This window comes from Apus apus, chromosome 3 (assembly GCF_020740795.1).
Source record: "Apus apus isolate bApuApu2 chromosome 3, bApuApu2.pri.cur, whole genome shotgun sequence".
Classification (NCBI taxonomy): Eukaryota; Metazoa; Chordata; class Aves; order Apodiformes; family Apodidae; genus Apus; species Apus apus.
Genome location: NC_067284.1, coordinates 41,299,788 through 41,314,243, shown reverse-complemented (window position 1 = coordinate 41,314,243; position 14,456 = coordinate 41,299,788). Strand labels below are relative to the sequence as shown.

Genomic DNA, 14,456 nt, shown 5'->3' with positions numbered 1-14,456 from the left:
CCACAGTACAAAGCTGACTAGGCTTTCATTTGCAATTTCCTCTTCAACACCGCAGGAAGATAACACATTATGTTTACTGCACACTTTCCAAGGACTACATAGTTGTAAAAACTAACATCTAGGAGAGAAAAAAAAAGTTTAGGAGACCTTCTAATTACTGTAGCATTATCTAAATTAGGAATGGCTTATAACTAAGACAAAACTAAGATTATTCTTATAGATTAACAAATCCTCTTAGGATAAACAGCCCTCATTTTTTCTAGATTTATTCCAACCTCTGCTCATCTCAAATTAATGTCCTAGTTGTCTACTCAGTCTGAATGAATAAAAAAATGTGTATAACCTTTTAATCCAATTCCTAAAAAAACCCCACACAGATCAACTCCATTGTCATGTCAATTAATAGTTTTAATACATTTGAGTTGGTCAAGTGCAGACCTAAAAGACATTTTCTAGAACTAGTTGTTCCTTTTCAATGGCAAAGTGGCCTTTGCGGAGCAGACTGTACATCTACAATGTAGACTTCCCTGACTGCAGCTGAAACAAGATTTTTCCATGATGATTATGGCATTTATCTGTCAGCCCTTCATAAGAAAGAAGAGAAAACACCCAAAAGATTTATTTTACCTTCCTTCTAAATTTAATTGGGCAAGAAGCACTTAAGATGATGGAAAGGAAAAAAAGCACAATGACAATAATAATTGCTTGAAAAATAAAACAGTCACAGTTCTCCAAGGACTTTCAGGTATCAAAAGCAACTCTCCAGAGTTTTTGTTAACATAATAGCAGAAAGAAAAACTGCATAGTCCTCCGTGAAATCTCTCAGCAAAGACGCATAACATTTGGCACATCCAGGTCTCATTACACTAATCTAAATATAGACAAGATCACTGTATGATGTTCCTTGTTTTCCCATCAGAATGCCAGATATCCACCATACTCTAAAAATACAGAGTACAGGACATACTAAAAACAACTCTGAGATTCCACCTGAGCATGATGCAAATGATACAGAATAAGGGGCAGAGAACATACTGGGTTTCACCAGGACCGAGTTCATTTTCTTCCTAGGAGCCCCTATGGACTATGTTTTACACTGGTGACCAAAACAGTGCTGGTATCATACCAGTGACTTAGCTGACGGGGGTGCACAAGAGGTTGGTAGAGGACACAGCTGGGACAGCTGACCTGAAATACCAAAGAGATTCCATACTATATAATGTCATGCTCGGCAACAAAACTGGGGGTTAGTTTTTTTTCCAAAGTATTTGTTGCTCAGAGACTGGCTGGGTATTAGCCTGCTGGTGGTGCTTTTGCATCACTGTTTTGTTTTCTATTTCACTTATTAAACTGTCCACCACACAAGTTTGTGAGGTTTTTTTTCCCCCTTGCTTTTGCTTTTCTGATCCTCTCCCCATCCCACTGTGGAAGATTGAGTGAGACCACGTGCGGAGTTACCTGCCACCAGGGGATAACCTCCCACACCATCTCACAAACTTTTGTTCTGATATAACTCAAGCAGTGATGTAGCTCCCAAAATATATATGAAATAACTTTCTGCACAGTATCTAAGTGAACACTGCCAAATCCTAATTAAGCACAATTTCTTTTCATTGAGTTATTTCTGATTAGAACAAACAGAAGTCATCTTTCTAAAAACCAAGTACTGATGTTAGCTGGAGTCAAAATTCACCAAGTTCATTGGGCAGAACACTCACACTGGGCCGGAGAAAAACCCTGCTAAGCTTTTTCATGTCAGGCAAACTGAGCATGTGGATACTGTAAGCTTGTTTCTCTGGAGAAACTACCCCAAAAGGTGGCAAATTGCAAAGTCAAAGCATCTGTTTCTCTCTGCAGAACATTCACAAGTGCAATTATTGCATGCCTTCATTTTAGTTCAAGCCAACAAATTTAGAATACACAGGTTCACACGGGGAGTATTCTACTGTCATTTGAAGCAACTCCCCCATGTCTTGTATTAGTGGAAACCTATTAGCATCATTTTTTCCTATCCATTAGATCCTGGAAATAGATCACTAGAATTCCAAAATAAGCCGTGTCTAAATTTTGTTCAAATACTACCAAAAAACCCTAAGAAAATAAACAGCCAAGCTCTGGGTATTAATATTTTTATTTCCCTCAGAAATATAGACACTTCTAGCATGGAATGACAGTACCTCTTTCACAAAAAATAGAGTCTAGTACAGGCTTAAGTGAAGTACACATTTCTGATTGTCAGGATAGATAATATCCAAGTACACAATAAGGCTGACTCACAGAGGGCAGGACACTGGTTCACAACGTGAGACTTGGCAAGCAGGGAGGAAGGAAACCAAGGAAGAATGCCTCAAACATCATTATTTTCTAACCTCCAAATAATTGACTTACCTCACCAAACTTATGCCACTGCTTGTCAGGATGCAAAGATTAACCTAAACTCAAGTAAGTTTAGGGACATCTGTGAAAATCCATCATCTACCAAACTTACTGAGCACAGCAGACAACGAGAACAAAGTATATCTCTAGTTCTTAAGATCTAAGATCCTGGCGTTACTGCACCTTCCTGACATCAAATCTGATAGCACAAACTAGGATTGAGAATGTACACAGGAGTCAATTACAGTAATATTTAGCAGCATGCTAAACTAAACAAGAAAACCCCCTCAAAACAGTCATAATTAGATTTTGTCTTGTGAAATCCAATTCTGCCCTTCACTATATATTCAATAAATATGTTTATTAACTTTACTTTTTTTTCTTCAGAGAAAGAAAAAGTATGTTAGAATATCATGCTCAGAACCTGATGGAACAAGAGTTTTTGAAACAGTAAAATCAAATCACTTTAGAGCTGGCTGCAACATGTTCCCTAGTGTACCAAGAAATGTTACAATTCAATTGAACTAATTTGATTTTTTTAATCCATTAGATAATGTATTCTGTTCAAAATGAGAGACTCTGCTGGATATTATAACAAGTTCCTACTCTATCAGTTAAGCATTCCAAAGAAGCCATATCTATGCAAAATGCAGTGACCATGCCCTGAACCATACTCCTTGAACCACTACTTGCAAAACTCCTCCCCCAAAGCCAACCTCTATATCTAGCCATGGAACAGCATTTTAAAATCTGATTGGACCATGCCTATTCAGATTTTGCTATGAAAGGACCTAAATAGTCACCCATCTTAAACCCGGGGATGGTGGGGGGAAGAGTTTAACTAGTAGAACATAAACTCCCCAGTAAAAAAAAAAAAAAAAGTAGTAACTCTGATCCTCTGCATCCAAGGAAAGCAATATTCTATAAATTTTCATGCCTATAAATTTGCAATCAAAAACAGTATATCAAAAATGGTAAATCAAGAATCCTATTTAATACAAGGGAGAAATACCTGCTTTATAAGGAATTTTCCACTGCACAGTAAGTTTATCTCATAGAGGAAAATGTTTTGGCCTGCAAAAACTATGGTTCCTGTTATCTTGCCACATCAATATCTAGTTCTCATCCCTCATTTCTGAAAGGCAGAACTCAGAATCTGTACATGGGAAAGTGCTCTGCTGAGGTTTACAACCCATTTAAGTTTGTGGTAAGTCCTGGATTCTCTAATTAAGTAACCCTAATAAAAACAGTCTGAAAATGCTTAAAATACAGACTCCATGTTTCTTATGTAAATAGGATTGAAAGAGTGGTTATACAGATTGAGAAAGACTGGCATAGGTGTCAAAACGGCTATTTAAAACTGCAAGTACAAAAGCTGTTACTCTGACAGAGAATAGGAAACATTGTGCTTCATGAACACCTCACACATTTCCATATAGCATCTCACACCTTCTTTCCAACAGATATTCTTGATTGCAAAAGCAGCACTTTAATCTAGACCATGCATTTTACGTAGACAGAGAATTAGAGAAGTCATAATTTAGAAGAAAATAATTCTGAATTTTGTTTTACAGCCTTTTTCTGGAATCAGCTATCATTTGAAAGACTTCAAAGTTGCAACAAGGTAAGACAAGAACAAGAAGGTTCAGATAGTCTTCACTGACAGTTAATCAGCTGTTGGCCACCAACTAAAACATTCCCTTCCACACAATTAATCTTGCAAACAACCTTCTACTTTACCAGAAATAGGGGAACTTTTCACCAGTTTCATAGGGCTCTACATTTCATTCCCACCACGCTCGTTAAGAGAGAACACACTATTTTTCTGAAGACTAGTTGCAATGAATGCCCAAGAGTAAACTGTTCAGTCAGACTTCTACAGGGTAAGCACAAAAAACCCAGTAATAGGAAACTTAAAAGTAGAGGTACATTTAAATACTAAAGAACCTGGAAAAGACCATACAAAAATCTTTTCCTCCTGCTCCATAAACGATACAGTAATTATTATTATCTCGCTCAAAAGCTGATCTGAATCCAGAATCACTTACTGACAGGAAGCAAACAAACCAACTCAACCACACTAACTGTAGTTTACACAGAGGTAAGAATGCCTTTTTACACAACTCCTTAAAGAGCGGACTGAATTAGAGAATTAAGGTCTATTCTACCCAAACTAACATCCCCATTATTTAGGATTTCTAAACTTCTCTTCTCAGCTTCCCTCAGTGCACATCAACATTGCTCAACTTCGATAACAAAACTCAACTAGTCATTTCCTAATGTTCTTACCTTCGCACAACATAATATAACCAACTAAATACATTTTACCATTAAAGATTTCTCCTCCTCTTGCCTTTGCCAAAACCCATCTCCCCTCCAAATCACGTATGTTTGAGCCAAACACAAGAGCCACTTGGCACTATTCTTTAAAACCTGCACTTTCAAAGAAAGTGAACACTCCTGCAGTGAAGTATGAATATGAAGATTAATTTAAAGCAATAATGAAGGCACAAGGAAAACCAGTACAAATAGATTTTTAAATGCATCCAAAATGCACTCCCTGCACCAGAGTATTTACTAGTAGTACCTACACATCTGCATAAATTAATTCAGCTGCAATTTCCAGAATTAAAGCAGATACTAATTCTGAAATTAAGTTTCATATTTTTAATAGGTCTAATAGAAACAGCAAAGCCACATTTCACTCTGAGCATTGTTAAAAATTGTAATGATCTATTGACGTGTGAAAAAAATTCCCCTCTAAAAAAATCCCCAAAGGCTTCTTCCCAAGCACCACAATGAGAGCAGATGGCCAGCATTAAGTCTGCAATTACCCGTCTGGCCTGGCAGTCCCACAGATCGCAATGATACTCTTTTCCTTTCGTGGATGCAGGGAGGTGGCAGCTTGAGAGATGCAGGCAACTAGTATCATATGAACAGTACTTTCTACTAAAAGAAATGTACATATACTTTCAATTTCCAAACCTGTCATAAGCTCCTTCAGTTAATTTTCATTTTACATTTAGGTTTTCTTCCATTTTTCATTAATGCTTTATCTTCCTGCTATGGAAAGTTTTTCAAACAAGGTGGCAAGAAATACATAACATTAAGGACACAATAGCAAAAAAAAAAATCACCAAGCATTGCCAGAGGCACAAACTTTATGGAACTGTTGTTCCAATTTTTCCTCTCTTTATTTTACTCTCAGAAACCCCCAAAGTAGCTTGTAATTAAAAAGCACACAAATGGACAGTGTGCTATCTCTCACCCCAGCCCCCAAGAACAGTCCTTCTGTTCTCTTCCTTAGCCAGGAGAACCTCTGATGAGGAGTTGCTGTTTCATTTCCTTCCCTTCCTTCCACCCCTCAAACGGGGAAGGCCTCAAAGTGGGAAAGGAGACAGCATGTTTTCAATGCTGTATCCTAAAATACCATTGTGCAACACTTGGGTGACTTGGATTGTAAATCTATAAGCATAGATGCCATGAGAAAACTTTATTCCTCAAACTCCTTTTTGTTTAAAAAAAAAATATATATACAAGGGAAGTAAAAGCAGCAAGGCTTTTGCATTAATAGCCACTTACTACTTCAGTTTTACACCCAAGAATTTGAGCATTTGAGTAAAATCAATATTTTGCCAAAGTCAATAAAGGTTTAGAAATGTAAGCAGAACAAAAGCTATGAGGTCTCTCCTACCGAGTTCCTTTCCAACTGACAGATGCAAGAGGAAGAGGGTGGAAAGGATTTCCTCATGTGCAAAGAGGCTTGACAGACTTAACTCTGGGGCATTTGGACCTCTCCTCAGGAATGCTCAGCCCCCCTACAGAGACTTCTGTCTCGTACATTGATTCAGCATTTCTTACTCCATTTCTACTAATTCTTCCTGTTCTTCCTCATTTCAGCTACCCCTCATGAAAAATTTACCAGGCATAGAGAGGCACTGGAGAAAAGAAAAACACAGTCCTACTGTCATTACCTAAGTCTCAAAAGTATTACTGGGAAATAAGGCCGTGCAAGAAGAAAATCTTAAGCCTTGTTATTGCCATCTCTCTCTGATTCAGGCATTACTGCAGTGACACATTGCATAGGAAGGATGCCAGCATTACAGAGATGCTGCTACCTTAGAGGCTGAACCCCTCCCTGCTAAGATCAACTTTGAGTAACCACGACTTAGTCCAAACTAAGTTTTAACAGTCTTTAGATACTGTCAATTTTCTCCTTAAATATCTTTGCCTGTGTCAATAGCCATACAGTAAAATACAAACATTGCTCCCACCAGAAGAAAGAAATGAGAACACAACACACCCCATTTTCCTCCCAGTCCCAGTGTGTAAGCTTTCTTTGATGACACACGGAATAAATACCAAAAAGTGCTGTCCTCTCATCAACTCCCTCTAAAAGTTTTTCTGCTTTTACCACACATTTATCAAATGCTGGTTAGTAGGGGATATTCTCTGTATAAATCTAGCACTTCTTGTAATTGCAATTATCAAAAGATCTAACACAATTACCCACTTTGTAGCAGACATGCAAGTTAATGCACATAATTCATGCAGAAGTAAATTAATTAAACTTCACCAAAACAATCGCTTGGTCCAGCCAGGAAAACAAAGAACTGTGTGTGTTCAACAGCTTTGGAAAAATACTGTTATTTTGGGAAACATACCTTTAAAGCATTTTGGATTGTTTCCTTTTCAGAAACATCCAAAACTTCACAGTGTCAACTCACCTTCCACACTATCAGAACAGGAGGTACCAATCCCAGTGTCCCCGCTGTCGGAAGCTATACTGTGTCTTCTGACAGGATTGCTTTGACTGCTTGATGAAATGGTTGTGGGCTGCCACAGGGATTCAGTACCAGGTAACCATCCCACTGAGGAATAATCTGAGCCTATAAAGAAGGAAGTCAGAAGTCTGTCATTACAGGTAAAGTACAGAAGTCAATAACAATATACCAGTTAAGACAAAAAATTAATCCTATGTTTAATAGCTCAGATTTAAGACAGACTCTGTGCCAATGTTTTGTGGTGGTTTGTTTTTTGTTTTTTTATTTTTTAATTAAAATTCTTTTGCTAGGTGGAAGGTTCCCAAAAAGTTGTAATAAATATATTTTTACTTCTTAAAAACACGACCCTTACACACTGTTCTTGCACTAACTTTAACAAGACATTTCATATTACATTACAGTTCTTAACCTGTAACTGATTCTCCACTCACAGCAGAATTTAGTGTTACAAGTGTTTAAATACAGCCAGAGATTAACAAATTTTAAGACAGAAACCAGTTGAAGATTTGGCCAGTGAAATACAATCATGTTCAAATGGCATAAACCACATGACCTAGGTGATAAAATAAAGCCAGCAAATAAACTGTTAACACTGGTATCTAAAGTAATTCCTTATGCTTCACTGCTATTCATAGCTTTCAATTATCAAAAGAGAGACTACCAACTCAGGCAGGCACACAACAGCTGCACACAACCTCTCTTTGTGAGATAGATATCCATCCAGTTTGCTTAATTTTACTTAAATTCTAAAAACTAAGTTACCAATGGTTAAAATATTACATTTCAAAGCACAATTCAGACTAGCAAATAGTTCCTTTGTAAAAGGAATTTTTGAGAATGTGTGGACTACTTTATAGTCAGTCTCCAGGGAAAATACACCACCCAGTACAAACCCAGAGGACCTCCACAATTTATAATAGCCAATATCTGTATCTGAGCATGATTTATAAGTGTAACACTGATCATCCTGTCTGTGCTCTAAACCAGCAGAGCCACATGAAGAACCTTGAAAAAAAAGCAGTCTGCTCCTGATTTTATATATATCACACATATACACCCCTTCTAGCAGTTACTCTGCGTAACACTTTCAGCAGGAAATTACTCATGAAGTACCAGTTCACATACAACGTCTCTTATGCTACATGTGGTTATTTTTAGGTCATCTAAGCATTTTCAGCAATGTCCGTAAAGTCCTAACAGCAATTTGCCTCTGCAATAACATCTGCAGATCATTGCTGTTCCCAACTCAACTCCTTTCCCAGTAGATTAACTACTTTAGAAACGGATTTAAAAATGGATATGTGTATATATAACCCCAGCCATGTATCCATGAATACATACATACTCCCCACACAACAGCCGAATCACTACACCTACTAGCCAGAATGATAACACCTGCTTGCTGAGCCATGTGTAAATTGAGGAATACAGTGCACACTTCTTTACTGTATGCACTACTTAACTGTAACACGACATCAAAGACAGTCTACTTTCTCTAAGTAGGTTCTTGGAGGCCTCAGATATGCTTTACCGTCTCACTTGTCTCAACTTCACTCCCCCTTGAGGTTACTGCTTATTCTTCCCTTTAACATATTTTCCTGTCTTTTCTTACAGTCTTTGGTATCACTTCTCCCTCCCCTTCATTCTACTTTAGCCGTACCTTGTGCAATGCATTTCCTTCCTTAAACTTTTTGCTTTTCCTCCCCAAAAGTCTCTCAATTATTCCTCTGACTAGCTGTCAAGTTCAAGGGTCAGGCAGCCAAACAGAAGACCAGAGGAGTCAGACATGAACACAACTGCCTGTGGCTCACCCACAGCTCACCAGTCACACTCTGTAAAGAGGTACTAGACAAGATCCTAAGTGAGTAACACTTCAGGTGTCATTCTTAGTACCATCCTCTGTATCACATCTGAGATGTGATAGTTTCACACACAGCTAGAGGGAAACTGGGATGCTTCTTCCTCTCTTACCACCGAGCATTTTTTTTACTAAACATTCTGGCTGCTTTGGGAACAAAAAATTTTTGTCCCTCCATCTAAATAGGTCTACTTTACACTAAAGTTCAATTTCATGCTTCTCAAGCTGGATCTAGCTACTCCAGCAAAAGTAAAGACGACTTATATGGGAGCCCAAGCTAGTTAAACCAGTGACAGTTCTGATTCAGAAGACATTTAAAGAAAATAAATTTAGTTTCATTTACCCTTTATTATGTCATTGTCCACAATGCATCTCTGTGGTGATATTTCAGCTTTTACATCTTTAAACAAGCGTCACAAGAAATGCAGCAGATAATGCTACCACAGCTGCACATTAAGTCAACACAACATTAAGTGTTAAACTCCTAAGCCCTCTTCGTTGGAGAAGTGTTTAGTACATGGACCTACAATCATCCACACACAGATTCCGAAAATGGCGAGATAAAGCTCCACCAAAGTGAAAAGTGAGTAATGAAAGCTAAAAATATCACAGAATGATAGAGTAACTTCAGCAGGAAAGGATGGTCAGAGGTCATCTAGTCCAATTCCCAGCCTAAAGCAGAGCTAATTAGATCAGGCTGCTCAGGGCCAATGTCCAGTTGAGTCTTGAACATCTCCAGAAGCACAGGTCCCACAGCCTCTCCAGGCAGCCTGTTTCAGCACTTAACCACCATCAGCACAGAAGATTCTCCAAACATCTCCCTGGAGTCTCTCCTGATCCAGACTGCATTTGTTGCAACGTACTGCAAAAGATGCAACAATACAGCACACCTAGACTTCATGAAAAAGGCTAACGCTCTGGGAGGCAGACAGTCATTCCTATTAGGATCTCTATAGGTACCGTAAGTTGAGGAAATAAAAAGCATCACAAAAAACCCTACTATAATATATTCTGAATTTTACACCTACACACAGACAGCCTGGGGACACACCAAGTCCCAAGCATAGCACTGAAGCACAGGTCCAGGAGAACCTGCTGACACAAAACAAAATGAAAGAAACACTTCCTGCAGCAACTTTGCATCCAGAGGCAGTACAGCATTCTTCAGTAAAACCTGATTCTTGAGCTCATAGGCCTGGAAGAGGTAAGTGCTGCAACACATGCACAGCTACACAGAAATCAGCATGAGGCCAGCAAGAGTTTATTAGCTTTGGCTCTGCACAGGCCTGCAAGATCCCATCTGGCTCTCTAAAGAAACATTTAAGTCTCTATGTACTAGCCTCTGGGCTCCAGAAGAGTCTCTTAAGTCAGGCACTCCCTCTCCCCAGCCCTCATAACGCACAGCTGGCTGTGCACAGCAGGAGTGTGCCGACGCTGCCACCACTAGCATCGTGCCTTTTCCCCTTACAGCCATCCTGCACACAGAAGCATGGGGCGGGCGGGGGACGGGGGGACTGGGGTGGAGTGGAAGAGTCTCATTTTCTCACTCACTGGGCTTCTACTGTTCAGGAGCAGCCTCTGCATTTAAAAGGGGTACGTCACAAAAAAAGATAACGGATTTGAAGAGGAACACTGTGTGGTCTTTTAAACCTATTTCAAGCATGCCAACAGAATATGCCTGCATGGGAAAACTTCAATAAACACTTTCTCTTTGCCTCCCACAGAAATTCTGATACTTGCTAAATGTGTGTCTTTTATTATTATTAGATAACTAATGATGTATTCCAGGACTCTAGACTTTTTTAATATTTCCTGGTACATCTGCATTGTTGTTTTACCTTGCTGACCTAATGGTTATTCTGCACAATAAAAGGCCATTATGAAAATGAATTGCCTACACAAAGGCTTTTCAAAGCTAACTGAATCCATTCCCTTAAACAGCCAAAAAAGGGCAACAAGGTGGTACAGATGAACTCAGTAGAAGTCTCAACAGCAAGTCATTGGTATTGAAGTCAAAGTGCCAGACAGCAGACCACTCCCAAAATTGTTGAGGCAAGGTAATTACACAAACTCTGATAAGGAAGCATAACCCAGAAAATAAGGCTTTATAGAGCTCATTAGTCCAAGCCATTATTTAAATATTCCTTTACTAGTCCATTATTTGAAACTGACCTTCAGATCCAAGTTCTAAAGAACCACCAATCATCATGCACCCTGTTCTATACTCTCCATTTCCTTTTCAACAGCTCTCTGTAAATGTATAATCTTTCACACAGCAAAGAGCCTACCCTAAACAAACCAAGCTAAAAGGGGAGAAGACACACAGGATTCTCCACACTGCTCAACCAGCACACCTGCTTTACCCTGCTGCTTCTAATCTCAAACCTGCCAATCAACAGCTACTGTCCATCTGTCCAAAACACAGTGGGGCAAGAAAAGCAAGCAAAAATTTCTAATAGATATTTGTGCTGCTAAACTGTGTATTACCATCTGACTATGATTACTCCTTACTGGGTCAGGAAAATCTACTTTTCACAGGATTTAGTAGTGCCATCCTACCTGGCTGTAATTTCCAACATGACGAGTAAAATACATCCAAGATCCCAAACAAATCTCAGAAGGAGCCTTGTTTATACAGTTGACTGCATCCTTGAATTTGGCCAGTTAAATATACCAACATAGCGCTGTGTTCCCAGCCTAGGCATTTAGAACAGATCAGTTAACAACTAAGTATATGAAGTGAAGGAAGTAGATTATTTAAAAGAACAGTTGTTGAAATTTCACTCCACAAAAACATTTATCTTTTTCTGTGTATTACAGAATGCTGTAAGCTACTGCTGGCAGGAAGGCACCTACTTAATTCTGGATCATTACCATTCCCAATTTCAGCGGCATGCACTGATCCCACATGATCTACATACACAAAATGGTAACATCACCATCTTTGTATTTGGTTCCTAAAATACCTCTAACGTGCCTGCATGTAAAAAGCAGTGACAGCTATGATATTGCTAGTTTACCTCGATGCTGGATGAAACGCAACAGCAAAAGACTTAACTGCGTTCTACAGCAGACACATCCTCACTTAAGGATACTGGTTTTTCTATTCCACACCATTACTTTGACATAGATTGTGACAAGAGAGTCACCCACAACAGCAAGTGTAAATTTATACAGCTAAAGGATTCTGAAAGGGAGTCTTGCTACAGCACTATCAAAACTGACAACTATGCCAAGTTCAAACTAGTAATTACTTATGTGAACAAGCTGTACAATTATTTCATGCCACGATGGCACCAAAGTCTGCCTGAAGCTCTTTCAATGAAAGAGTCAGCATTTCAGCCTAAACACACTGCCAAAGGTGTTTGGTTCACTATCATCATCAACTACGTTGCCCAAAGCCCTACTACTTATTCCAGAAGATCACACCGCAGTATTCTCAAGTAAGTCAACCCACCTTCAACACAGTTTCTCCACACCTACTCATACAGTCCCCTGCCATTACTGAACTTATTCCAGTTGCAATTTTGCCCCCACTCATAATGAATCCTTCAAGGCTTCTCTCTCTTTTGCACTCTCTTCCTGTTCCATAGGACTCTGTAACCACACCTCTATTCAAAAGTCTAAAAACAAACCCACAAATGGCATCTCAGATTACTGCAGGAATAAACTTACTTGAATCAGAAAATGTTTATGTTTACTCATCATAGCTGCGAGACTAAAGAAGATAGCACCCACATATTTCGGCCATGACTATCCTTTGCCAATAAACATTCTATTTTTTCAACTGCTGGAAAAGCACAAATAGTGAGAAAAGAAAATGGAGGCAGGGGAATTTAAAATGCAGTAATATCCTTTCCAAAAAGTAGACACAAGTACAAATGTCTAACATATTTGTTTTTTTAAAAAAGTGCATAGTCTTCTAACAGCAACAACAGCCTCCTTCAATCAAAGGTGAAGCAAAAGATAAGCTGACTCATTCAATCTGATATCTTGACAGAATAAAAAGAACCAGGCATGTAACTGTTCCCTGCAGACATAGGCCAAAATAAAGTAATGTTAAAAACTGGTATCCCAACCCTGACACCCAGACAAATATTTGCCAGGTGCATTACACGTCTATGATCCTTCTGCAAACCAAACTGCAACTTTTATTAATACAAATGTCCATGACAAGTTCCAGGTCTACAACACAACCTCTTGTCAGCAGTACACAGGTTAGAGAGGGGTTCTAATGCTTTTAGGGAAGATGGCCAGATGACAGTTTCAAGACCCTTTTCATACTCTGGAGGTAGCAGAAGCCCACAGCTCTACCAGCTGGCCATGAACTGAGGTACCAGAACGTCCTAGTCCCTCATCTCACATCAATGCAGCTGAGAGTAGGTGGATGATGCAACTTAAGTGCAAAAAGCAGCAGGAGAAAGTGGGATGAAGTGATAACCATAACTACTGAATTTTTACATTTCAGTTTCTCAGAAGTACTTTACAACACTAGAGAGCAGAAGTATGATTCATCCTAAGGACTCATATCCTTCATTAATATGCTTTCTTGACAGAGCCTGCAAGCCAGTTAACTAAGTTCACCTAGGTTTTCAGTTGGAAACTGATTAGAGCAATCCTAAGTATGAAGATAAAATGTACAGATCTAAAGGGAAGCAGGGAAAGAAAAACAGGAACGCAAGAGTTTAAGCAGAAGAATATTGGGAGAGGCCTTTCTAACAGCATTTTCACTTTTGCAGCCTGGTAACATACTGCCTGGCATACAAAGGGCCATGCCTGCCCTTGATACTATTCATGTGCAAAAAAAAAAAATAAAAAAAAAAAATCACATACTGGATTGAGAGAAACATCATAAAATAGGAAAGGAGAAAAATGAAACTAGAGGAGAGAAACCCAAAGAAGAAAAACTTCAAAATACACACCTCAGAGTAAATATATGCCTGATCAGCAGTATCAATTAGAAGAACCTGACCTGGGTCGTATCTTAAGGACTATGAACTTGTGTTCCAACTTCTTAAGAGAGCTACATTCTAAGCAGATTGTGTCACCAAATCTCGAGCTTCTTTTGCCTCTGGAATTCCTTAATCAAAGTTAAAACTGTATTCTTTCTTTTACCCCACAGAAGTGGCTAAATGCACCATCTCTTATAGATAATGAGTTACAAAATCTTTGTCTTCTATACAAAACAGTAACTCAGTGTGAACTTTCACAAGTTATACACATTTGTAAAGTCATGAAAAAATATAAATATGGCACTATACAACATGAGGGCAACAAGCTGAAAGGTTTCTCATGCAAGGAAGTAGGCAATCTAGGAGAAAGAACGAAAACTAAGAATAAATACACCGATTTGATAGATGTGCTTTAGACTATCTTCCCATGGCAGTTAAAGACATAAGCAGGTAACTTACCCTCTCAAGATCCTCACACCACAGTCC

General features: G+C 38.8%; 1 protein-coding gene across 2 annotated transcripts in view; it reads right to left on the bottom strand.

Moving 5' to 3' along the window:
- CEP85L (centrosomal protein 85 like) overlaps nucleotides 1-14,456 on the bottom strand; it is a 109,088-nt gene that overhangs the window by 85,026 nt on the left and 9,606 nt on the right. For both annotated transcript variants that reach the window (XM_051613205.1, XM_051613206.1), the window contains exon 2: nucleotides 7,104-7,265. In XM_051613205.1, coding sequence (XP_051469165.1) covers nucleotides 7,104-7,265 — 162 coding nt within the window. The remainder of the gene's footprint in view (nucleotides 1-7,103; nucleotides 7,266-14,456) is intronic.